This window comes from Sceloporus occidentalis, unplaced genomic scaffold (assembly GCF_023333645.1).
Source record: "Sceloporus occidentalis isolate IW3139 unplaced genomic scaffold, rSceOcc1.0.p SCAF_68, whole genome shotgun sequence".
Lineage (NCBI taxonomy): Eukaryota > Metazoa > Chordata > Lepidosauria > Squamata > Phrynosomatidae > Sceloporus > Sceloporus occidentalis.
The window spans coordinates 1,756,796-1,784,791 of record NW_028317048.1 but is presented as its reverse complement, the minus strand read 5'-3'; the positions used below and the strand labels follow the sequence as shown (position 1 = coordinate 1,784,791).

Below are 27,996 nucleotides of genomic sequence, written 5' to 3'. Positions count from 1 at the left end.
AGAGCTCCCCATACTTGATGGGCACGTATCACACAACCTATAGATATGTAGCAGAAGCCTTTACAATGCTTATTTAAAAGTGTATTTGGTGATTCGAGGTGTGCTGCTCATTCAAGCGCTGTACGTAAAGCAGGTGTTCAGTTAAATATTTCATAGTCTTTGAAAATAGGTTTGAGATTTATTTACTTTCACCTTGGAATCATATGTACTATTTGTCTATTCTCAGTAGGATCCTTTCCAGTTTATATTGGCAATATGCGGCATGCAGTTTTGGTGAGCTCCTAACATTTATTTACTTATATATATGTATGCATAAAAACCCCTGGTTTGTGGTTTTCTTAGCACAGCTTGCAATGACTGCTTCGCAGATACGGCACACTGCCTAGTGCCGACTGGGGCCTCACTAACTGTTGGGAAGAAGCCGGAACTCGGAACTCTTGTTCTCGCGTTTCTTGTTTTCGGCCGGAGTTAGCTAGCGTTGCACTCGGGTGTCTTCGCAATACAGCTCCCCGTGTCAGGGTCACGCTGTGTCCGGGAGTGTGGCTGCAATGTACCGGAGGATTGCTCTGACCTTATGGGGAGACGGGATTCGGGTCGCAGCCCGGGGGATAACAGCCGGCACCGGGATCTCTGCCGGTAGCAGGTACATGGACACTATGCGCGGTCATATTTTGAGAACTAATACAAATAATTTTTATGTTTAAAATGGTCTGTTATTTAATAAAATATATGTGGAGGTTAGGCAATAATTCTTAATCTTTTTCTACTCCACCGATGATTTAGCCTCTTTGCTGCAAATTTCTTTTCTTATTCATGTTATACTGGATTTCCTCAGGATTCTCAACTAGTGACTGTCCCTAAAAAATCAGGACGTCTGGTCACCTTATCTGTGATGATCCATCACAGGCCTCATAAACATATACTGTCTACATATACTTGTATATTGTGATATCGGGAAACTAACCGAGCTGTCATGTGATTACACGCACTATGTTACCAGTTCAATAAATGTCACAAAAATACTAATAATGTGTATATATATATATATCATGGTCTATTAACCTTGGTGACTAGAAACCCCTTCCTGGCCCCCAGGGTTTGTCATCATAAATCTGGCCCCCAATGTTTTCTTGTGGGGGCTCCTGGCGGTGTCACATACTGCAGGGCACTTGCCTCATCGCGCCTTCGCAGGAAAACTTAGGGTAGGGCACTGTAGTGTCAGTGTGTGTATGTATATATGTATACATTGGAGCCAGTCAGTGTCTGTGTGTAAATGTATAGAGGTATAGTCAGTATTGCTACTGTGTAGTGTGCTAGATTCAGTATGTATGTGTGCATAGTGTTAGAGTGTGTAATGTTATATATGTGTGGTGCTAGCATGCGTGTTTGTTACAGTATGGCATTAGTATGAGTGTATGTATTAGTGCATGGTGTTAGCATGTGTGTCTGTTACTGTATGGGGTGTGGAGTGTGTATGTTAGTGTATGACAAGGCTTGACAAACACCGGGCGCCAGGAAAATAAAAAGCTTCAACTTTTTTGTCTGGCTCCTAGATTCAAACCAAATTCAAACCAAATTTGTTGACTCCTGATATGTGTATATAGAGTATACCTGCTGCTTTTCAGTGACAGTACGTAGAGCATTATGATTTATGTTTAAATCTGTTACTAGCAGGGTGAATAATGACATTAAAGTACATGCTTGCTAATTCTGTGTAATGTAATTAGTAACATTAAAATGGACAGTACATAAAATTAGCAGTAACATGTAATACTTACTGGTACAGAGGAAGAAGAGGGTCATACTCATAATCTGTCCTTGTATTGTACTCATTGGATAATACTTTGGCCCCCCAACTGCTCATCTGTGTGTCATAACTAAAACCCTTCCCATGATATATAAATGTCGGGTCATTGAGCTGTTGAGGTTATACTGATATGTTATCTTGCATCATGTTTTAGGAATTTGGATCAAGCTCTTAGGTGGCTCAGTACTGGTAGTGTCCTCCGATGTGAAAATAATAAGCCTCCTTCTCCCAAGACGAATGACTCTGCCAAACATGCAGAAGATGTGCAAGAAAAGGCAGAAGAACAGCCAGCCAAGGAGAACTTATTTGGTTTAATCGGTGGCATGAAAGTTGAAATAAGCTCAAAGAGGAGATTTCAGGCTTTGAAGGTATCTAAATCCAAAAGACACGGTGCAGAACAAGTTGACAACCTGGAAAGTGCAAGCAGCATGTTCCAAAGGGTTGCAGAAGAAAGCAGTGTAGAAAGGTAGGTTGAAAACGATATGTTTGAATGTTATACTAACAGATATATTTGCGTTGTTGTTTAGTTGTGCATACAGTGCACCTTCAACACACCTTGAGTTTGATAACTTTATTGTATATTGTGCTATGCTTGAGAATATATTAATGGTTTATTATCTCAAATTGTTTTTTATTAGATGATGGCCACCAATTTCATTGACTGTGTGAAATGTGTTTCCTTAAAGGAACCAATGAACGTGGACAAACAATTAGGGATAATTATGATATAAAATATGCAAAACCAATATTATATCAAATGTGTAAAAATCTGGCGCTATCATCGTAAAGATGTAATTTATTGGGAAGACACAATCTATATAATGTCTATATGATCCATGCAGTACAACCCCCCCCGGAAGTTATTTTCAAAACATGTTCAAATATATATATATATATATATATATATATATATATATATATATATATATATATATATATATATATATATATATATATATATATATATATATATATGCATAAACATCCCAGAAAAGCAACATCTGTTAATTGTATCCAGGATTTTCACAATGGCACCAAACCAGTTAACTTTCCAATCCACTCAGCAATGACAAGCAAAAATAATTACAATAATTAGACTCTTAAACAAATTACTATATTTCACTGTACTAGTCTGGACTTGTAATTTAAAACAGACAATTACTCAAAGGTACCGGTTAATGAGCAATATTAAGCAACTAATACAGATAATTAGTGAGATATTAAATAGATGAAAATAATGTCAACTTCAGAAGAATAATATAAAATTATGGGTAAAAACATCTTTGCCATATTTTCGGGGTAGAAGCTGAAGTGTCATTAGCCATCAATATGTAATAAAGAAATATACTATTTTACCCAAGAAGACGAAATTCACCTCTATTTAGTTTTTTTTTTTTCGACCTCTTGTTGCTGAGGTACAAATTATCCTTTTTCAGAGCAAATGCTCTTATATTTAGATTTTGGGGGGTCGTCTTATAATCGAGCAAATACGGTATAAATCCAGGTTCAGTGGAAAATAATGTTCTTAAACACAAATCTAGATACATTATACTTTTAGTCTACTAAAAAAAAAGAAAAGCAAAGATTATAACTTGCTTTTAATGAATACATTACCCACTCGGCTAATAGTTTCAGAATTTGTGTTCTACATTGGCTCGAGAGTTCCCATTCCATAAAATTTCTCATAGCCATTGAAGCTGGGCCATATATTTAATCAGAACTACTAGATGAGACAGCTAGTTTTATCAATACAAAGAAAAAAAATCCATTAAGTGATTTAAAAAAAAATCCAAAATGGCCCTGACTCTATCTTGTGTTTGTGTGAGTGTAATATGCTAAAATATCATTTTCCAGCCTAAAATATCTGAAGAGAAATAGTAGCCTAATATACATCTCAAGTAATGGCACGCTGTATTGCCTACATTAAAATTAAACAATTTTATGGGTTAGAATAAACGGTATACAAGGACAAGTTTAACTGCCTAATGTATTTCTGTAACGTAATCATACCCTGTTTAGCCTTCCTAACATTTGCTGTCTTGATTTTTAGTAGCAAGCCGCTAAGTCCCGATCTGGTGGCCGCAGTCTCTGCCGTTGCATCATCACTCCCGTTAGACAAAAAGCAAGTGGAATCTGAGCTCCTACAACAGCTACGCAAACATGAACAAGAGACCGATGCACAGAGAAAAGGAGAAAGCTACATCAGGTTCGCAAAGTCCATACACATATATATTTTTTTAGATTTCTATCACTTTCCCCTCCCAAGTAATACACATGGACTGGAAATAACAAAGATGTCGCTGTGCTGTGCTCCGTCTTTGTTTATACAGTACTGTGCTTGTTTAGTTGATGGCTGCAAGGCCAAGAAAGATCCTCATGTATTAAAAGTGGATTCAATCTGCAGCATGATAATGTTTTATTGGTGTATTATAAATCTATTGTAAGGTCTCACCTTGAATATGCCCTAAAAAATATTGAGCTCTGTTTCATAAAAATGTGTTGTTTAACTTTATCCCGACGGAGTCCGCTTAGGACGTACCTGTAAACCTTAAAACTTGTGGAAAGAACCCATTAGGACTTACAGGACAGCCGGGGCTCCCCCCTGTCGGCAGAAGCCAGCATTGCTGATCATGTGTCATCGACATTCAAGGAGTGCTCGATCGCGCAATCAGGCATTCCCTTCCGGTAGGTGTCACTGCTGGCACCCACCAGAAGTCCACTTGAGGACACGAGAGCCTCAGCAGACCTTCTAGACCAGGGGTTCTCAAACTGCGGCCCTCCAGCTGCTGCAGGACTACATCTCCCATAATGCTCCTTCAGCTAAGGGGCTGGCTGAGGAGTATGGGAGATGTAGTCCTGCAGCAGCTGGAGGGCCGCAGCTTGAGAACCCCTGTTCTAGACCTTCTTTCTAGACCCCACTCGGACCCCTGCTGGCTGATTACAATTATTGTAATCAGCAAAAACAGATCAGGAGGGGAGGGAGAAAAATAAGTTTTCTTTCCCCCTTCCAAAAAATAAAATTAAAAAAAGGAAATAAATTACATATATATGATATATAAAAAAATGGGAACAGTGCAAAAATAAAACAAACAAAATAAAATAAATAATATAAAAAATTCAGGAGATGTGGCTGAACATAAATTGGGTAATTGTTCAGCTGTGGCCTTTACAGTTTTGAAAAAACTGTAAAAATTGCAACAATGTGATTTTTTTGTACAATTTAGGATAGCTTTTTTTAATCTTTTATTACTAATAATTATGTTTTATGAAATTCTATGATTTTAAAAGAAACCCCTACTTTTGAACAAAATAGTCTATAATTTGTGGGGCTTCATGAAATACGGAAAAAGGGGAATCATGCTTTAAGGAACATGGTTAAAAACGACAAAAAATATTTTGGTCCTTTGGTTATGAACCCCCCTCCCCCAGGGCTGAAGGGGTTAAAGGATTCAAGGTAATAAAGACATGATGAAATTTAGTTATGTGAATGAACTTTTCACTTTTGGATTTGTTTACTTTTAAGAAGTACCTATGAGTGTAAAGGATTATAGGACCAACATCATGTAAAATGGCACACGGTAGAGCCTTGGTGGCCAACATCATGCTTTTATGTTAAACATTGCGTTTTATTACAATACATTTATCTATATAGCGCTGCCAGATTGCGTAGCGCTATTATAACAGAGTCAGTGAAATATTTTAAAATTACAAACGGGTACAAAAGGATACAAGGGCCCTGCTCTTGTGAACTTACAATCTAGATGTGGTTGATGGGGAAATGAAACAGTAGGAGAGGACTTCTTGGATGTGGATGAGGTTGTCGAGCCTGAACAGTCCTGGACCTGACTGGCGGTAAAATATATCTCCGCCGTGCAAAATAGCTGGGGGTGTGGGGATCAATATGCAATTTTATTTTAAATTTCATGTAACGCCAAGCTAACATTTAGTAAATAGGTGTTTTGCTGTGCGTTACCAGTCTTTGTCCACACGATGTCAGTCTTTATACACAACTCGATACTCCTGAAATATAATAGCCTTTTCTTGTCAAAATAGTGAAGTTAGTTTTTTTTTTTAGATTTTGCTGATTTTTGTACCAGCTATACCAGTATGGGGCTGTAGGCCACTGATGGCAGCCCTGCTTTTTAGTGTGATAATTAACGTTTGCTTTTATGAACTTCTTCCAGTGACATAATCTCTGATATGAAGATTGGGAAGCAGTCCAGATCCAGATCTCTATCCCGGCACACTAACGAGATTCAGTTTGATGATGACAGCCAAGGGTACGCCATGACCAGGGGTGTCACACAAGAACTTGGTGGTGTCAAAAGGTATCTATTTTTAAGGGAACATGTTTATTCACTAAATTGAAAGGCTTATCCAGCGTTATCGAGCGTTTTCTCGCTGAATGAAGAATGCCAGTCTGGTGTATTGCACCGTTAACTTGGTAATTTTACATTACATTTTATTTGAAGAGTGCCAGCAGATACTGTAACTCTTTATGGGCTAACAAGAAATGTGACAGAACTATACTGGCCGAGCAGAAGACGCTCACTAGTATTGGCTCCTCAAAATGCATTCTGAAGTTAGCGACTCACGGCAGCAATGCAAATTCCCACTTTAGAGAGTAAACCTCTATTTTAGCACATTTTGACTTGGTACTATGTGTAGTATGGTTTGGCTCGTGCACTCCATATGAATGCATTTAAATGCTGGCTGCATTCCTTAAAAATTAAGTTTGAGATCCCAGCTATAGTTGAAGAGCCAATAAAGCTTTACTTAACATTAGCCTTGTGTGTCTTTAAAGAACTGCATGGTGTTGCTTTAAGCATATATTAAATGCTGACCTGTTGAGAATGACATCATATGTAATTGTTTGATATTTGGGAGTGGTCTTAAGCTCTCTTCCAACACTTTGTTGATTGCCTTATTCCGAGACGCAATGCATTGCTTTATGTTGCGTTACATTGGGCAGACGAATCATGTAAGACAAAGCCTTATCACAATTATCTAGGAGACAAACAGACATTTTAATTCTGAGCCTTTTGTCTGTTTATTTTTTTAACCAGGACTGGTTGGAGAGATCACCGATCTCCTAACCGGCCCAACATTAAGGAGCGCAAGGTCTGTCACTTTAGATCTCAGCTTCCGTGCTCCCTAATCACTATGCGCCAGCAATTGATGCCAAGGGCCCGGGATATGACGACGTACCCCCGTGTTCTGCATCAATAGCCTGCGCATAGTGATGAGGGTGCACTAAAGCAGAGGTCTGAATTGGCAGACCTCACGCTTCCATGACGGATGGAGGATGGAAGATGAGAAAGTTAAGAGATGATTAGAAAGGGGTGCAAGGGCAGTGTGTTTGTGAGGGGTGTGTGTGTGTGTGTGTGTGGGCAGTGTAGGCATTTGTATGTTTGTAAGCTGGTGTGTGTACATGTGTGTGCAAAGGCAAGGGTGTGTGAGGACAGTGTATGTTTACATGTGTGTATGGACAGGCTTGTGTAAAGGCAGTGTATGTGTTTATCTGGGTATATGGACATGTGTGAAAGGACAGTGTATGTGTATATGTGTGTGTTTATGGGAAGGTGTGTGTAAGGACAGTGTATTTATGTGTTTGTAAAGGCAGGTGTGTGTGTGTAAGGCCAGTGTATGTGTATATGTGTGTTCATGGGCAGGTGTTTTTAAAAGCAGCGTGTAAGTGCAGTGTCAATAAAATAACCATTGTAAGCTAAAATAAGTAGCGGGGGGTGAGGGGGGCACAATATTCAATTAAAAAAAAGGAGCTATCTACGGCTCTGCTCAGAACAACCAGGCAGTGCAAGTTTTCCTCTTTCCCAGGTCTGAAGGAATACCTGAGTAAGAGAGAAAAACTTTTGAAAGCTTGTCTTTTAAGTATTATGTTAATCCAATAAAAAAGGTACCATTGCATACTGGATACTCCTGTATTTAGGCCTTGTTTCTTTTGAGCCATTTAGAGGGATTTCAGTCATGAACTGATGGATATTCTCCTTCAGGTTTTTTTGGTAGAAAGTAGAATTCATGGTTCCATTAATTATGGCAAGTTGCCCAGATCCTGGAGCAGCAAAACAGCCCCAGACTATCACACTTCCACACTACACTGTTGATATGATGCTCTTATATGTGGAGTGCTGTGTTGTTTTTTGTCAGATGTCATGGGACGCACGTCTTCCAAAAAGTTTCCCTTTTCAGTCTCTTTCTTATTATGGTATCGGGAACAGTGATCTTAATTGAGACAAATGAAGCCTGCAGTTCTCTACATGTTAGTCTTCTTAAAAAAAAAAAAAAAAAGTCTTTGTAACCCCTTTCCACACCCGGGCGCACTGCACAACCATGCATGCATTAACTTTCTCAATGCACTGGAATAAAAGAAATAGGACCTGAACTGCCCAGTTACATTAACATTACTGTACCCTTCTTTCAGTGATTAGAGTTATTTAGTGGATTAAGAATAAGGGTGTATAAAGCATATTAACAGGAGACTCAATCAAAGACATAAGTATAAGTCTGTTTATCCTTTTTTACAATACAAAAGTGAAATGGGTTGTTTTGAACTGTACATAGCTCGGCACTAACCTTTTCTCATGGCTGGTCTTAGATCGGAAATGCCAGGCGTGACAGATGTTTTGGAAAAATGATTGTTGGCTGGTGTGAATGATGTTTCAGAAATAGATAATTATACAGGGCTTCTGGAAGATAATCCATTTCCCACGGATGTGAAAACTACCCTGTCATTTCCACTGATTTTCTACATGTATACATTATATATACACACACACACGTTCAAAAGTTTGGAGTTTCCTTGTTTTTGAAAGAAAAGCAAATTTTGCCCATTAAATAACATGAATCAGAAACACAGGGTGGACTTTGTTAATGTTATAAATGACTATTGTAGCGGTTGCTTTGTAACAAAGTAGCTTCATAGACGTACAGAGGCCCTTTTATCACTCCGATGGCACTTTGTGTTCACTAAGTTTACGTTAAAAAGGTTTATTTAGTGTTTATATACTCATTTTTAATGTGTCTGTCTTCATCCATATACCGTGCTCTTGCTTAAATTTGAAAAAGAGCATTGGGAAATGTAAACCCTGTCTCTCTTCTGACGCTTTTGGTTACATCATTTTTGTGTCTCCTAGAAAGTAGGAAATGCATATTTTTGTATAAGGTTATCTTAAGCAATTTGTTTTTCAAACTCCACCAAAAGTTGTAATGAAAACTCTTCGCTTTGCCATTTCTAGCCGGAACGGATGTTTCCTGACGTTTCGGCCTTGGCTACATGCTCTATGGACAGAGGATTGATATCTATTATTCAGTTGTGCCCTGTGTGGAATTATTTAGATGGTCTTATTTGTATTCAGAGTGATGATGTAGGAGAACGGTTTGGCTACACAATATTTGGGAATGGTAGCCCAACACTGGATGTCCTCATCTATCAGACTGGTTATTTGCTCATACGTTCTGTCCTTGCGTTTACCATCACCCCATTGGAAGAGTAGGAGTTTAGCAGCTTTCATTTATAAATGAATGTTCCTTTAAACAGAGTGAAGCTTCATTCATGCACGTTGACATTTAGTGTTAGGACCCAAAGCTTAGTCTAGTAAATTGTAATAATCTAATAGAAATCCAGGGTGACCGCACATCTGCGATTCTTTGGCTCGGTGTAAGCTAGGGGCTGTGAAAGAGAAAATACCGCTTTGTATTGTTCTGTTTCAATTGTTGTTGTGTTCATACGTTTTCTAATTATATAACAAGGTTAGCGTTCCATTAGAACAGTGAGCGTCCTTGGTTCCTTTCTGCGGTGTTTGCTGGCAGATACACGAGCCGAGTTTGCTCTGCTCAAACCAAGTTAAGAAAGTAGATAATTACAAGCGATGTAAAAATAGTAGTCAAGGCTAATATACGAATCGTTCGTGGAAAAAGCTATTTTTTTTGTGGAAAAAAAATAGCTTGAAAATGTGAATCATTTTATATAGAATTCAATATAGGGGAGGGGAAATGAATGGGCTTAGCCGTGGTTATTCAGGTAACTGGTTTATAGCAATACTCACACAGTAATTGCTTTAAACTTGTGTGGGTTTTTTGTTGCTCTACTTTACTTTTTATTTATTTATTTATTTATTTGTATACATTGTACAGCCAACACACTGTTTTTGCAGCATGCTCACACTGTTTGGTAGGCCTCGTATTATACATTTGTATTATTTGAGCCTGAGACTAGCTTAGCGCACCGACATTTTTTCTTTTCCCTGTTTGCACATATTTGAGGTTGTTGGCTCCTCATTAGTCTGGTTGCAGCTTGCTGTCCAGGGGTTAATAGGGAGGAGGTTTAATTGCACCTCCCCCAACACATTAATCTGGTTTTGGTAGCAGTATAAACTGCTTTGTGTGCCCACTATGTAGGAGGTGAGAGTAGGTTCTCACCCTATTGAGAGTGTGCCTTGACGTGGCAGGTGAGCTTAATTATGCTTTGGCCAATTCATATAACCAAAACCTCTCATTTATATTATGTTTATATATTTGTTGCCAACTTTATTAGGGTAAGAAGCGCAGACAGTTTTTGTTTTTTGTATACATTGTACAGCCAACACACTGTATTTGCAGCATGCTTACACCTGTTTCGTAGGCCTCGTATTATACATTTGTATTATTTGAGCCTGAGACTAGCTTAGCGCACCGACATTTCTTCTTTTCCCTACTTTACTTTTTCCAATAGGTGGCAAAGATATGTAAATAGGGTAGGGGCCGAGCTGCTAAATGGGTCTTTGTATACAAAACAGCTTGGCCCAGGTACCCCAAAAAGAAAATAGCTTGGGGGGCACTACAAAAATGTAAAGAAACCGTTAAAGTGCATATGATGGCTGGAGTGTTCATTTAAGATTTTAGTGCGAGAACACCTACACATAACATACTTATAGCATCCAAAAAAATACATTTCATCAATGTCTTCCTATTTAAAGGTAAATTTGTTCACCATATTTTAGATATGCCTAATTTACTCGATTGACCCTTTAGCCAAATTCTGAACAAAGTGCACATTTCCTTGTGCGAAGTGTGAATCTTTTCATAGTCTGACAATTGCAATACCAGTTCTGTTTATTTTGGTTTTTTTATCATATTCCGTGCTAGGATGAGATCATTTTTCTGAGATCGACTTGTTTTATTTACAAGTTTTCATATTAGAACACGCATGTGACTGGCAGGAGTGTGAAGGGATGCGTTCCTGGCACCATATTAAACATGATTTTCAGACCATGAGTCACTGAACTCTAGGAACAAATGTTGACGCATTAGGTGGCAACCAGAATGCTCCCGATGAAGCAGTGCGTACCTTAATGGCGCTCCCCAGAGCCAACGGAGGCAGTCAGGCTGTCCAAAATGACATTCTCTGTGTTTGTATAAAATACTGGGTCCAAGAACATGTTGCTACAATGCTAAAATCCCAGAATTTGTCACCTGGCTCATTGGTTTGAGTTTCCTGCTCCCAAAAGAATGCCTTTAGACTCAATGCGTAACCACAGCAGATCTATCACTTTCTGGCTCTCCGTCTCTTAAACATGCACAGCACCGGGTACAGCACCGGGTACAGCATACTATGGAGGCTCAGAAGTGTTAATGGGCTCACTATGGGCAGTAAAGCTCTCCCTTGTAACTGGGATGATTGCCCACACAAGGATACTTGATTTGCTTAACACACTTCTCTGATATTGCAGCAGGGGGACTACTGCCGCCCTAGACCAGCCGGCCCAGGCGAATTGCCGTAGGCCAGAACTTGCCACTAGTTCCGCTACACGCGTTAATATGCAGATACTGTGTCTCTTATACATACACATAACTGCCGAGTATTATGTAGTTTTTATAAAAAGAATATGCAACCATTTGTTTGTTAAAACAATAATAATAATACGTGTGTGTATATTTGTGTGTGTGTGTGTGTGTGTGTGTGTGTATATATATATATATATATATATATATATATATGGTAGAGCAGTGGCATGGCTGTTTTGCATGCTAAGTGAATGTTTGCTCTATATTAAACCTTTTTTTCCCCCATGTGCTTATTTAACTTTCAATGTCAGTGGCCATACTGGCTGAAAAGCTAGATTCCAGGGCTCTGCGCCAGTCCCTTTAAGAATGCCAAACTTTACTCTCCATTCCGATGATACGGGGAACGGAATGCTCAGAATAGTACGGTATTTACCTGAAGAATGGATGGATTCTTTAAAACAGAAATGTAACATAATATATATACATTTTTAATATGTTTATTTATCTTAGCCCCCCATCCTTTTATAAGACCTTTGCTCACTAGCCAGTCTCCAAAATATGTTTTAGGACTCTGCGGTTTTTACTGTTCTACCTCTCTTTACCGCGCGCCGTCCTCTTCCGTGGTGCACGAGATGCGGCAAGCCGCCTTGAATTGTATGAACACGGTAAATATTACATATATGTACACATCTGTCCGGACACTATGTCCAGGATGTGGGAAATTTCTGGCTACGTTAATATTACTGTGGAGATACCAGGAAACCTAGGCCAGATTGTCCACCTATATATGAATTTTATAAGATTCTGCAGCAAAGAGCGGTCCTGAGTACATAACGCAGCATCGGCATTAAGTAAGTTTTAAGGCAGAATATACATTTGAGGTGAGTGGCAGGGCTGGACGGGGTGATTCAGCCTCATTCCACCTGCCAGTTATAAGTAATCATAGGTTTCCTCTGTCGGTTTGCGCGTCTGAATCCAAACAGAGCTAAAATAGGTCATGGACGCTGGCAAGCTCTTGGACGTTTGCAATGTGGCAGTAGGAACCTTTATGCCAAATCTGAATTCAAAACAGCAGGGGGAAACATTGCTAAGGGCAAGGAGGAAAAGGGTTGCCACAGTAACGGGGGAATATGTAATAAAAAAAAAAGAAATCCAAGAAGAGCAAGAAGTTTCAGTGGAAATCTACAATGACTGGTGAAGCAGGACAGAATGCGTGTGGCTCAAAATATTTGTCGGGGGAAACATTTTTTATGGCAGAGCTGCCGTACCAACACGGTTCTTTTATGACTGATGGTGCTGGTGTGCTGCTTTAACCCATTCGTCTCCTGTAGTAATTGTGCTAAAGTTGTGCCTCGTGCAAGTATTTTTATATACATGTGTGCTTCCTCTGGTATTTCTCTCCCTTTATACTCCGTTGCATTAAACCAGGCATGTCCAAAGTCCGGCCTGCGGGCCAATTGCGGCCCGCATTCCGGACTGATAAGGCCCCACAGATAAGTTGCCCAATTCAATTTGCATTTAATTTTAATGGTTCAAAGAATGTCAGGCAAAATGGTCGGCCCTCGCACATGTTCACGTCATCAAATCTGGCACTCTTCGGGAAAAAAAGTTTGGACATACCTGCATTAAACCCAATAAAGCGGCTTCAACTTCGGGCAGAAAGCACAAAATGCAGAACAAAGTTCGTGTTTCGAGGTCGCTCGTCATAACCGTGAAAGTCTATGACAGAGCATTTTCTTTTTAGCCAAGTGTGGAACACCTTCTCTGTATCCATACCAAACAGATATCCTTAGGCAGCTGCACACGTACATCGGTTCTAAGGGATACTGTTGGTTTCTTGAGCTTGCCAAGTTTGACTGAAGGATGCATTGGCCTTTTCAGCACGTGATTGTTCAATCCAGAACACTGCTGCTAAACATTAGCGATGTTACACGCGGTCCTTCGCACGGAGGACTAATCGGCATCTTAACCAAATGTGTACCACTAACCATGTAACACAGTCATTTTGGTTGGGGAAAAAAAGACACTAGTCCGTCAAGTTCAACCTTGCTGTTAAAAATATGTGGCATAAATAAGGCTTCTTACTGACCGAAAGCTGGAGCCTGTAGTAAAAGTAGGTATTAACTGTTCAGGTGGATAGGCCAGAAATCAGGGGAATATTCTCTCACCAGGCATGTTTGATACATCTAGGCATAATAAGAGGCCCAGCCTTGGATTACGGCCGTATGTGGTTCCATAGGAATTGAGGAACATACGACATCTATAGGTAGACACTTTAAAACAAGGTGTAAGGACCTTCCACTGTCTATCGTTGAATGTGTGAGACTACCTACAAGACGAGAGATGGGTTCCGTCTCCTTTGCCAATTGGAATCGGATATTCCAATTGAGTACTTGTAAACTGGGGGTGGAGGTTCAACTCTAAATGGAATGTAGGACACTTTTATTGGTTTAAATGTATTAGTTCATTAGTATTTTCTTTTATTTCTCTTGTTTTCACTTTTATTGTCTTCACTAGCACTCTATGATTAATTTTCAGCGTTCATAGTGCATTGCTAAGTTACGTAATGGTCCTTTACAACTTTAGCACCATTATTCATATCATTTATATATTTTTGTTATATATTTTATATAGAGTGTATTGATTAATGAATCTCATTTTACTAATTCATCTGGGTACAGGTTCATCCCCCCCCCAGTACTATCTTGGGTTACGGCTTGCTTCTGACTATTTTATCTTGAATCTCATGTTTTTTCACAGTGGGTTTCCGTGTGCGTACACAGGGGTGTGGGTATGTTCTTCGGATTAACAGAATTTACTTGTTGTACCACAGGAATGTATAAGACTGTGTCTACTCTCACCATCCAAGTGTGGCCAAAAGTTATTGCTTAAATACATCCTTTTTTATTTTTATTATGCTTATTTCCTAATTCATTTAATCAAACTGTGTCCTTTTTCTCATATAGAAGCGAGCATGTTTTGCATACTTTAACAATGGCAATATAACAGTTTAAAAGAATATCCCTTTCTTGCATTAATTGGTACTTACTACACATCGTTTCACTGCCGTTATAAATCCAATATACAATGCGCCAGCTCAGTCCATAAACATGGAAGTATATTCATGGTGGCGGTAAGCCGTGTGTAAGTTAAAGCAGTTTAACGTTATTTATTTAGTCAGGTTCCCGTCATGCTGTTTGTTGTAGTTTGGTTCAGGCGGCGTTTGTATGGCTCAAGGAGACGGGAGAGAATACCAGGACAGCAAATAGATTGGATAATGGCGGCGCCTTGAGGCGGGCCATCAAACTCGCATCACAAATACAGCAGTTGACAAAATGTACGCTATAGGTAGCTTTTATAAAGGAATTTAGTTCTCTTTCACGGATGGAGTCTAGGTAAATGTGACTTATCGGGGATGAGGTGATATCTAAAGATGTGTTTTGGGTTGAAGTGGTAAACGGATGGGAGGGCATTGCTAGCAAAAGGGGAAATAAGGTAGCAACTTAATGTCGTTTAAGTATATGTCATAATTTGTCACTGACATTCATTCCTGATATTTAATGGGCGATGTTAATTACCTTGTACTTAACACTCGTTATAAATGGACATTGTTCATCAGATGATTCATCCAGTGTTATCAAACCATTCATGGGAAAAGGAAACTTAGTGCTCACCTGCTAAAGTAATGTTCTAGCTTTGTTGCATCTCGTTTATCAGAATATGGATTTCTGTCCCTTTAATTACATGATAATAGCTGAAAAACTCCTGCGTGACCATACTCCTGCGTCTCATAATCGCAAATTATTATTTTTTTGGTTACCAAGGACAAGGAAACGATATATCCAATCAAGTTACTTGAAATGAAATAATAGTTTTTTTTGTAGCCTTTCGAGTTCTACTCCTACTTCTATTTTATACCCCTCTGACAATCAAAGGATAAAACCCAGTCCATGTATCCTAGGAACAAAACTAATAGCCTGTATTCAGCGTACTAAACACGACCCATTTGGAAAGGAGGGAGTAGGGGGATGCGGAGACGCCTGCCAGGGAAACTCGTCCTTCACGTTAGGATGCTTTTTTCTTCTGCGCTCACTTTCTTCCTCTGAATTGTGCGAGGCTTGTGAGAGCCAAGGAGGATTTATCCAGATGTGATTCACCACTTCGGCTGCGCCCAATTAGCAGTTCCTCCATTAAATTCTTTTTTTCCCAAAGCATTTCAATTACTGCCAATCCTATCTGAAGTAATGAGAAATAATCAAACGCGTTTTATGAGAGGTATATTGGGAATTGGCCTGCCATGCCTAATTACTTTATATTATACAGCAGCAATTCCATTTGAGAACATTTTATATCAATTTAACGTCATGACTCTGGAGCCTTTCTTGTACGCCGTAGATTGTTTTTAGAGGCACGACTGTTGGAGGTTCGTTTCATTTGATTTCCTTCTGTAATGAATGTGAAGTCATTCTATACAACTTAATGTATGCAATAGTGGCTCCACCATACAAGAACACCATGCAGCTGCCTTGGACCCCCATTGGTGTATGGGGACATAACCTCCTAATAATGTTATGTCGTTGTGATGTATCTTTCTCGTTGACTTGTGTGGTCAATAGGTTAGTTGGCCATCAATTGTAAGGTAGCAACCTTAGAAATGCTGTATGATATCTAAGAGTTTACATACATCGACTAATTTCAATAAGTTTTTTTAATTGGATGTCCAATGGCTCCACACGCACACAGAGTAGAGCTGACATATAATTGTGATTTTTAATAAGTTGATTTTTACCCTTTTTTTTCTTCTTGTTAAACAGGAGAGGGCTATATACTGGAAAGCGTCTGAACGTATTTCCTGTTGTTGCCGATGCAGAACAGTCGAAAACAGGTAAGCAATTGGCACCCAAGCTGTGACTTGCTGCGTGGTGATGTATTCAAGTTCTTGAGGACCTTCTAAGGAAGCTGGTGCAGAAAATATTAATAATGTTAATCCTTAGCTAGGCCGTTATAGCGATTGCATGCGATTATATGCTATGTGTGTCCATAGTGTCCTAAAGGAACTCCTAGGTCTTAGTGATATTCCCAACTTCATAACCTGTATACGTTTCTGATTGTTGTTGATTAGTTCAGGCAATCACTGTAGAGATGGGGGGATTAATAGTTTTTGGTGATATTAATTATAGGTGATTTGGGGAAAAAGGGGAAGAATTCAGTATAGAAAATGTAAAAGATAAAATATATCACGGACAGACTATTGACCCAGGCCATTACATGGTAGTGTCTTCCGGTGCGTTCGTCACTTTTTGCGCAGGACACGAAGCAACCAGTCTCCCCAAATGCCGGTGTGTAAAGCTGCCACCACCAAATTATTTTTTTAGGATTTTAAAATCTTTGGAAGGCTTCGGTAACCGCCAGCATACTATTTCCCAATTATGCCGAAAACCATAATCTAGTAATAACTATTTTGCTACAAAAGTCCAATCACCCTGGTAAAACGGTATAAAAGACTATCTCCAGAATATCGCAGGGATAGTGATGTAATATATGATGGGGCCCAAAAGTTATGCACCCATCATATTTTGGACAAACTTTGCTCTGGTTTGTCCATTGATTGACTTCTCCACCCTCAAGGGACATGCCGCCAGGATATCCAGCCCCTCGCTTTTCCTTTGAATGCTAAGTGTCTCCATCTTGAGTAATTGAGTTTTATGTTGAACGTTGGACTCCACGGGGAAAGGTGCAGACAAATTTCAATAAACTGAGCCATGCAGTCATATCCATTCTGTGCCATGTGCAAGTTAACTCACGCCATGGCAATATACTTCTGTCTCCATTTGCTACTAACCTTGCTTCCTTTGACGTAAAATAGTCCCTTCCATGCAAACCAAATACTTTATCTCCAAAACAATAGCAAAATGAAAGTGTTATAGGTAGTCTTGATAAATTTAGTTATACTAAAATTGTGGAAGTGACAGTTCCAGTTTAATATGACAGGTAACTTACCATTAAACATATCACAGCTGTAACAGTATTTGCATACTTCTAAAAGTTATGTACTCCTCATTTATCAGTATTATAAGAAATCAACTTCTCACTGTACAGCGTATGTACAGCGTATGGGAACGCGCAGTCTGAATTATAGTCTCAAATAATGTGTCATCTGACTACTTTAAATACCCATGGGAGTGTTAGGGTTCCGTTTGTGGATTAGTACTTTCTGCAAACGCAAAATCATTTTTAAAAACAAAGAACTCCAGGTGCTTTCCCAATTTGTAGCACAAAACAAGATTTATTGGGTCACATGCCCATCAAACGAACTAACATTGTGGATTATAAAACAACTTTCGAGTATCAGCATGTATGACATTCTATCCTGATGATCTCTGTGTTTTATGGATTGATATGACAGACAGGTAGGTGCAATAAACTATGCTTTATGTTACTGAAGACAGGGTCTTCTCTTCCAAGTTGATATTACATGCAGTGTAAATCGACTAATACTAGAGCATGGTCTTAAATTAATGCAACTTAAAGGGACAGTTTATCGTCCCAGACAATAATGTAATGAATGCGTATTAAAGAACTTGAGTGCTCTACAGTCCATTCTTCAAAAAAAAAAAAAAATCACCTGACAAAAGAAGAGGCTGCCCTCCAGCAGCAGCAGCAGACGCAGCCCTCTTCCTCCTCCTCCTCCATGGTCCAACTCTTCTTGCCACTGATTTGCAGGAAAGTGCTCCTATCGAAATGTCTGGCAGCACTTTCCATACATGCTAACAGACCCAGGCCTGAAACTTTCCCCGTGCCAGCGCTGGAGCTGACTGGTGGTGAGGCCATCCCATATCCTACAGGGCATATTGTTGGGGGGGGGCAAATGCATATAGGGCGATACATGCATTTTCTGAACATTTAAATGGAGTACACAGCTATAATAGGCTTTAAGGTGCATCTGGTGGCTGGAGAGTCCCTTTAACTTAACGTGGTACGTTCTTAGAATGCAAAGTTCACCCTTGATAAATAATTAGGCACCTAAGTTCTGTGCGTCTTCTTAATGTAATGTTAGTATCGCTTGAAGTGAGGTGGCCAAAGTAAAGTTTAGGCTGTTATAACTGCATCCTAATCATTACCCTTAAAGGGAAGCTGTCACCTTCACACCTTTAAGCATAAGTAATTAGTTTATTTAAACTACATATAGCACTTGCTCATACTTACTAAAGGACTGCTTAGGTCTGTGGGGCATTCTCTATAATGAGGTCCTCTGCCATCTCCTAAACTCACCCTTTTGGAAGCTGCCATCAAGGAGTAGCTTAACAAAGAAGAGTGAATAATAACGCAAATCCTTAGGTATTTACAATCTATATTATTTTACCTTTATTTTTAGAATCTATTTAGTGTCTCTTTACTCAAAGAGACGGCAAAGCTTTGTAACAAAGAAATGTTATGTTGAAAAGTGTCGTTGGTCCATAAGATCCTCAGAACGTTGAAAAGCCTTTTATTTCACATCTGTGCTATAGGAAAACTTTTTCTTGAGGTCTTGGCCAAACATATAGTTTTACATTCACCGCCGACTTTCTGGATGTGCGTGACACCCAAACCTGACTAGATTGTAAGCTCCTCTTGCACCAGTTTGTTATTGTATGTGTTTATAAATTGTTCTACTGACTGTAACCGCGCTGCGGACTCTGCTGGTGCTTTATAATTAAATGTAATGTAATATTTGTACATTTTATCGACAATATTCAGTGCTGTGTGTGGCATGATATGCACTCACAAACAATATAGATGCATCAGACCCATCAGCGTATTAAAATGATTTTACACCATGCGCTGACGGGTCTGATGCATCTATATTGTTAGTGAGTGCATGTCACGCCACACACAGCACTGAATATTGTTTATGCATATTGCACTATTATTATATTGTTTTTTCCCTGTGTGTGTTTGCGCCCCAACCATCTGTATATCGGTCTATCTACACTTTGAGGAATGGTGTTTTTTTGGGCTGCGGCAGTCATCTGGGAAGTATTACGTTTTTTTATTTTATTTTCCATATTCACTTGTAAGCACGAGAATTTGGTTGTTTAAGTATTTTGCTAGACAGTAGGTATGATAGTTTTGCATAGGGTGGTGTTGCACGTTCACTAAGTCCGCTTAAGTCCGTCGATTTAGTTGTTTTAAACTGAAATGTATGGAGTATAGAGGCGTGTGAATACGGATCTTCTTCCCACGTGGTGGTTTGTGTGCAGGTACAAACGGCTTTTTGCAAATGTTAGGATTTCAGAGCTTGGATGTCTTCTTTTTTTTTATTTATTTATTTTTTGACCGAAAGAGGGATTGCAAAATACTAAGCACCTCTGGGAACAGCAGGAAATAACATACGATATTTGATACTTCAAGACTCTAGCTTCATCTATACTCCCTCGCCTTCCTGAAAAATTAAAAATTAGCACCACACTAGAAAATGAGTAATGTCTGATTTGTCCCATTTTTATGTAGATGCCTAAAAAGCTTTTATGGGAAAACAAGCTGGATCGGATAATACTGAAGTCTGCTTTTGAATGTTCTGTTATTAATGGTGCCTTCTATTGGGTCATCTGGGTTAAAAAAGAGGGGGTAGTTATATTGCCACATATTTGAGGAGAGACAGAAAAGACTTGAATTCCCTAGGAAATATCCTTAACTATCTACTTTGCCTATATTATAAATGTCACTCGGCCAGGCAATAACTCAGATCTCTTAGGATACTGGGATATCAACCTACTAACTTTTCTTGCTTAAATTGGTAGACTTTATGCATAAAGAGCCATTCTGGTGCGAGGTAGGAAAAAAAGGAGCAGTCTGCAAGAGTATTGCATTGGTTGCAATGGTGAATGCTTCACTTCTTCTTTGCTCTTGATCTACGGTGTTTTGTCAGTAGAGTATATATTAGATACTACAGAGCAAGGAAGAGAAGCTAAGACGTTATGGGTACGTTTGTCAGGTTTAGGAAAAAGAGAACTAGGCAGAGCTTTATAGAAGGATGTTGGGGTTTATGCCCAATGCAGTAAACTTGGCTTTCAGTCCAGTGATTAATAGGCATATATGTTAATTGGTCTATGTATATCATAATACCTTAAAAAATGTAAAAAACAACAAAAAAAAACTTTTAATTTGTAAAATTTCTGTTCATTGGAGTTGATTGGAGTGGGTTTTGTATGCCACAACCAGAGCTGGATAAACCCAAGGATCCAAGCAGTAACGGCTCCTAAACTTATAATCATACGGATCACTCACAAAGAATTACAGTAAAACCCACATACCGCGCGCGGTCAAACTAACGCACACAGTATTCCCAAGCAAACAACATGCTCTAAACAAAGTCTTTGCCGGCACAGATGTAAGAGACCGAATGTTTGATACCGTTATCGATTGTCTTTGCATGCTTGTCTTTTGCTGGTTATGCAACTGAAGCCACGATTGTGAGATTCTTGCAGTTTTGACCCCAGTATAATAAATAAAATGAAATATAACCAGGTTTTTGTCAGACTACGTAAGATTTTTTACTGCTTCCTTATCACATTGTGTTTGTGAGTGCATTACAGATAATTCATATTTGTTTATTTTCATTAGTATACTGCGTTATGATGGTTTTAGGTTTTATTTGAGTATTTCGGTGATTCTGCGCTACTCTGATATATTTGTGTATTTGTTTGGAACTTTGAATCGTATCAGGGAGTGCTGTAGTGTGCATCGTTTCATTTAGCAAGTATGTTTATTGTTGATCTATAGGTTTATACACATCCCATACCTCTTTTGCTATTTTATTATTACTGTATACAGCACTCTTTATGGGTAATATTTTTTTCCCGTGAGACTTCATGCACCAGCCAATAAATCAGGCCAGTGTATATTTTTTGTTTTAATGTCCATCCATGAAGTGAATCAAAAGTATAACCAAAATGGCCTCAGCAGCGCATCTATAAGCAGGCTCCTTGCTTAACGTCATCTGATGCTGGGGATGCATATATCTCCTACGGTGAGGTAATGACACTGATGATGTAAGACACAATGCGTAGTCATAACTTCCAGAATCTTTTTATTTTTTTTATTTTTTTTTACTTCTGCAAAGACGAAACCTTATTCTTTCACATCCCATGTGGAAGGCATTAATTCATAAGTCAGTTATCCAGCTCAGTTGTGCTTGGTTTTTCTTTTTCTTTTCATCTCTGGCAGTGAGATCTTTCAGACCGCTGTTAAAAAGACTTGAATTTCTTTACGTATTTCCAGCAAGCTGAAGAGTAAACAGAAGTTTGAAACTGGAAATATGATGAGTTTACAGTCTAGACATACGCTCATTCCCTAGACCGTCCTTCTGTTTGAAATGTTAAGGTGCGATAACCCTAATACGCATTTGAAGACACATTTTTTGTAAGTGGTTTATTAACCCCTTAATGTCCAATGAAGTGCCAGATACGTCATGAAAAAAAAACAATTCCTTCCTAAATGCAAATTGTGTTGCTGAAATTCATTAACACCGAAAACCCCCATTCCAGGACCACATGAGCCATAGGGAGAGATGTTGCCTCTCGCAAAATGGCGGCACCCACTGAGAAATAAACAGATTGTCAAGGGGGTCTCTTCAGAGATGATGCAGGTTGAATACGGGTACTACGTTTCACCATGCAAGTCAAGTCAATGGTTTGAAAAATGGTTTTAAGATACCAAATGCTACGTATTGCCCTATTACTTGCATTGGGTAACATTGGGTATTTCCAAACTTAGCACAAATATTAGAATCTAATCAGCAGGTTTTTCAAAGAGTTACTTGTCTCATTGTTTTCTCCTGACTCATCCTGACCAACGTTGAGTTGATTACACCTGGATTACACAATATTAACATTCTCAACCCATTCACTTTTAGAGTTGACTCCTAGCCTGTGGGAGCTGGAACTGGCCAATCAGATAGCATCATCCTGTGAACAGCCACCCAGAAACGGCTTTGAGGAGATGATTCAATGGACAAAAGAGGGAAAACTTTGGACTTTTCCAATTGACAATGAAGCTGGTAAGTTCCAACTGCTTGTGACGGCTCACATGGGGTGCTGCTGGATATACCGTGCTGTCCGTCTGGTGTTAAGGATCTGAACGCTACTGATGGGGCTATAGTTCTAGCACTGTCAGTGGGCTATGATTTGTATTAAGGGAGTAGATCTGGGAGTCTGTTAATGGAAGTATTTTGATATAGGCGTTGATTCAATTTCCAGTTAAAGTTAAGCAGGATCTAGATGTTAGTTTTCATCTTTGATTCACATTTCCCCATTCCTTCTGCTATAGTCTATCTAATAGAAATCCTGTCCCCACGAGTTCTATGGAAGGTGTGCCAGGTCATTTTTAGAACTTATCTTGTGTGGAGCTCCAGCGGAGAGTTGTCTCTTGGTAGTATGTAGCTAATGTTTGCAGATCACATGGGTAATGTAGCATATCACATTCTCATGCTAACTCTTCCCAGACACTGTGGTTTCTCAAAGGGTAGGCTAGACATGAGGCAGTGGGCAGCAGACCTTGAGTTGTGCTTGTAAGTCAGACTTTCTAGAGATTCTAAAGATATGGGGACCAACTTCACATTGTTAAACTATGAAGACCTGCACGTTTTTTTGAAGAACAGAGCAGGTGTAGATAGGTACAGTAAGCACTGACAAGACAATCCATTGTCTCCATTTTGTTAAGAATATAAGAATTTATTTGTGATAAGCTTCCTTGGAATCTCAAGTGATATAGCCCTGCTCCCCTATTCTACAGCTCTGTGAAATATAATATATATAATTATATACTGATATAAATAATATAGAAAGGGGAGCCTTAGAGCTGCTATATCCATAGCTAGGTAATGAAACTTAACAGGTTACCTTTACATCTCTTTAAAAAACAAACCCATACATTAGGTATTGAAATTATGGGACATATTTAAAAAGATATTTGCTTCACTTTTCGAAATTTGCTCTGCAATTTCTCTGCATAAATTATGCCTCCATCTTTTCTCTCTTTTTGCCCTCCATAATTATCAACATTTGCTTGGCCTTTGCTCCATGGTTGAATGTAAATTGATAAATCAGCCTAACGCAGGGCTTGACAAATTTGTTGTGAATCTAGGCGCCAGCTAAAAAAGTTAGGAGCCAGGATTTTTTTAAACTAACAGTTGGTTAGGAGTGATCTGATCATCATCAGCCCACTTACTTAACTCACAGCATTTGACCTGGAAGCACCCTGGACTTTCAGGTCAGTGCTGTTGGGTTTTTTTTTTTCGTTTTTTTTAACTCTTTCGATGCTGATGTTCCATTGGAGCACAGCATTGACTGATATTTAGTCCCCACAAGCTTTTGGGGACAAATGTTAACCCCTGCAATGCCACGAATGTGTCATACATAATTGTGGCATTGAAGGGGTTAACGCTGCACTGTCGCTCTCATGGAGCGATTGGGCAGCAGGGGAGGGTTGGGGCTGGTCTCCACACTCATGTGGAGACCGAATAACCCTGTCCCTGAAGCTGCCTCTGGCAGCTGGGACGCAATTGCAGGGGGAGTCTCTTTGATGACTACTGTAGGCTTCCATGCTTGTCATCAAAGGGCTTGTGGGGGCTCGTTTTTGCTGTTGCTGGGCTGCCTGGGCTTCCAGGCAGACCACCAGCAGCAGAGCCCCTTGCAAAACGGGAATTAACCCCTAAATGCCACGATCGTGGCATTGAAGGGGTTAACGCTGCACTGTCACTCTCATGGAGCGATCAGGCAGCAGGGGGGTGTTGTGTCAGGTCCCCACACTTGTGTGGGGACCCAATCAACACACAACCCCCTTCCCTGAAGCTGCCTGTGGCAGCTGAAAACATGATCGCTGGTTTTCCTGCAACCGCGTTTTCAGCCTACAGGATCTCAGGCTCGGGGGCGGGCTCTGAGTGGCTATGCTGTCTGCCCAGACTCCTGGCCAGACAGCAGCAGCGCCCCCGCGTGGTGATGCGGGGGCAATTTTTTGTAGATGTAAGAGGCTGACAAACACCTAGGCGCCATGGCGACCTGGCGCCTGGGATTTGTCGAGCCCTGGCCTAACGTATAGACAGCTTTTTATGCTATATTCAAATAAACACGAAGCGAACTTTTCCTTTTGTAAGCTTTTATTTTCTACGTACATGTGCCGCATGCTTTATAAAAAAAAAACCCCAAAACTTTCAAAACTAGTGTAAGGAGCTATTTAATGCTTTTTATACTCTGAAACCTTCATACGCGGCACAACAAAAAATAACTTCCCATCTTTATGTAACATTTCTGAACTATTAGAAGACAAACTGTCTTGATTGTGACTGGTCATGTGAATCACTGGTTCCAAGGTTGCATGTTGCCGCATTTGCTGTATATTGGCCGACAATAAAATCCTGGATGCAATTTTGCCTCTCTGTAAAGCATGGGGCGAGAATTTCAACAGACAAAAGATCCACAAGAGAACAAAATTACAGAGGGTACAATAGCCATCAGGAATGCACATTTGGAGATTTGCTAGGCTTTTTCTGTTTGAGCAGCAGGACTGATCGAGTAAAGAAAGCTAGGTCTAGGTCTTCAGGCCCCTCCAATTACCAACATGTCGGAAGGTTCATTGCTAGCTGTGCCAATTGGTTCTGTACAAGTGAAGAAATGCATATCCAAGGGGGTGCCTTGGTGGGAGATAACAAGGGGAAATAATATGACATTAATGTTCTGGGGAAGCAGTAACAATAAAGTCGATTAAGGTACCATGAGTTATTTCTAGAGTGATGGGGGGAAGCTTTTAATGTTAATGAACGTATTTTTGCTGCTCGTAGCATAAAAAAATGTGCCTGGATTCTTACCTTTTTAGATTTTTGTTATTGGGACTTCAGCATGCTTTGCAAGAATTGGAAATGCCAAGAGTATTAAAGTTAAACTAGTAAGAATTACCAGTTATGGTTTCCAGCAGGTTGGTAGGCATGGGGATTGTTCTTTCAGAATTTAGGTACTCGAGGTATGTAGTCTTTTTGACAAATTAGAGTTCAATAGACTTGCCTGCTTGGCCATTTAAACCAAGTTTCTACAACTCCAGCCCCTTGAGGGCAGCAAACGGCCCTCATTTTCTTGGAATGCATCTGCTTGAACACAGGTATTGCAATGCAAAATTAATTTAGCTACTTGTTTTCAGGCAGAGATACACAGAATTCCCTTTACGTTTACAAAGTTGATTTCATGCAAAGTTGATTAAGGAAAGTTTTGAATAAGAGCATCTGCAAATATACTCAAGATTCATTGGCTCAATCTTCTTTATCTTTGTTTCCTTCCAGGCCTTGACGAGGAGCAGAAGGTAGAGTTCCATGAGCACATATTCCTGGACAATTACCTGGAAAACTTTACAAAACAAGGGCCAATTCGTCATTTCATGGAGCTTGTGATTTGTGGCCTTTCTAAAAACCCATACCTTACCGTCCAGCAGAAAAGGGATCACATAGAATGGTTCCGGGAGTATTTTGAGCAAAAAGAGGACATTTTAAAGGAAAGTGATGTTTATCTCAACTAACCAGGGAGAAGAGAAGCACTCTTAAAGCACTCTGAAGATCCTGCAGTAACCCCCCACATTGGCTCATTGTGGATATCATTCCAGTCAACTGTGTCTGGACTCCAAAAACAAAACGTACGAAAGGAATTTAACGGCAGGTGTACGTTCTACATCTTTCTAATTCCTCCCATAAATCTATAAACACCATGTTACATAGTCAATGAAGATATTTAAAATAAAAATTAAGGCAATTCCACTATTATGTGTATTTTTTTTCAATAAATAATTAAACCATGAAAATATTTTGGGGTACACATTACTTGTTTATGCGATGTTAGAGTGTGTTTGTGTGTGTGTGTGTTTGTTACAAGAGGGTTTCTCAATGTAAAATGGTTTATAAATTGTGTTACCTAAATAAGTGTATTCTCCTAAATTAGTTTATTTACTAAAGTCAGCGTTCGAGGGCAAAGACAGGTTCAACTCTCACTGGCTTCTTTACATGAAAGGCCTTACTGGCAAGTTTTGGAAGAATAGCAGAGCTTTACTTCCTTGCAGTAATGCTTATTTGCAGTTGGCGTTTCACTATACAATGAAGTCCATGACTTGAAAAGATCATTTATTGATTTATACAGCTTCGTCATGTTCCATGGTGCTGAATCTGTAGTCGGAACACTAAAACTAGAAAAAGATTCAGGTACCTCCTAGGGTTCCAAAAGCTTTATGTGACTCTACATCGTTTTGTACGTTGGACCAGTAAAAAGAATGTACTTCTGATTTTCCTTCACTCTAAACGACAACTCCCGTGTTAGTCAAGAAACCCCTATAGTTGCCTAAAGAGTTTTGCAATCTTAAAGACTTTTTTACAACTCCAAACAATCATACATGTTTTTTTTTTAATGATGGATTGCCTCTTAAACTTTAGTGCTTGAACAGGTGTGTCCCGGGGAATATTTCTGTGGTTTCCTAGTTTATTCAGGTGTAGTTTCAGTGATTCTGAATGAAATAGATCCTTGTGATACTGAATGAGCTCTAGCTAGAATGTTACGGTGGAGTTATACTCAGTAGACCTGAATAAAACTATAAACATCAGTCACACGGTGTACACTGAGTCATCCTGAACATTTTCTCAGTGGAAATCACTGATTTCATTTTTATTTTGAAATGATGAAATGGAATTGAGTGTGTAATTTCCAAATTTTATTAAACGTGTATTAAAATGAAGTACATTGGCATGCTGGGTAGCATCTCATTGTATAAAGTAAACGGTTCCTACCAACCTCTTTTTTTTTTTTTAATGTATTTATTTTAAATAATTTTATGCAGCTTATACGGTGGCAAGAAAAAGTAAGTGAACCCTTTGGAATCACCAGCATTTATGTATAAATGTATTTTATAATATATGATATAATCTCCATCAAAGTTACAATAATGAAGAAACAATGTGTTTTAACTAATAACACACAAATTATTCTGTTCTTGTTCATATTGAATGCATCATTCAAATATTCACAGTATGGATTGGTAAAAGTGTCTGATCAGCAGCTACTGGAAGCGTTTGTTTGAGGTTATTGCTGCCAAAGGAGGTTCGATCGGTTAATAAATCCAAGGGTTCACTTACTTTCACCCCAGCACTGTGAATGTTTAATGAAGACTTGAAAGATTATGATTGTGTGTTATTAGTTTTAAGCACATTGTGTTTGTCTATACTTGTGTAGATCAGATCACATTTTATGAATAATTCATGTAGAAAAACCAGTAATTCCAGAGGGTTGGCTTACTTTTTCTGTATATGTTGCTATCCCAGAGTTATCTTTTCATGGCCAGCTGCTTACAAGGAAAGGCAGACCTGAGGCTAGGTTATACGTAGAGCATGTAGCTTTACCCATCCA

General features: G+C 39.2%; 1 protein-coding gene across 1 annotated transcript; it reads left to right on the top strand.

Annotated features, from left to right (window-relative positions):
- Positions 1–548: 548 nt before the first annotated feature.
- On the top strand, positions 549–26,128 carry LOC149286484 (small ribosomal subunit protein mS31-like). Its single transcript, XM_089493912.1, has 7 exons — positions 549–643; positions 1,962–2,273; positions 3,861–4,013; positions 5,992–6,135; positions 16,402–16,472; positions 22,482–22,625; positions 25,896–26,128. The coding sequence occupies exons 1-7, from the start codon at positions 549–551 to the stop codon at positions 26,126–26,128; spliced, it is 1,152 nt and encodes a 383-aa protein (XP_089350038.1).
- The last annotated feature ends 1,868 nt before the right edge of the window (positions 26,129–27,996 follow it).

What these genes read in the sequence shown, in the direction of transcription:
- LOC149286484 (XM_089493912.1), top strand. Translation starts at nt 549, where the DNA reads ATGTACCGGAGGATTGCTCTGACCTTATGGGGAGACGGGATTCGGGTC. An exon ending in GGGATCTCTGCCGGTAGCAG is followed by an intron (nt 644 to 1,961) that starts GTACATGGACAC and finishes ATCATGTTTTAG; the next exon opens with GAATTTGGATCAAGCTCTTA. An exon ending in AAAGGAGAAAGCTACATCAG is followed by an intron (nt 4,014 to 5,991) that starts GTTCGCAAAGTC and finishes AACTTCTTCCAG; the next exon opens with TGACATAATCTCTGATATGA.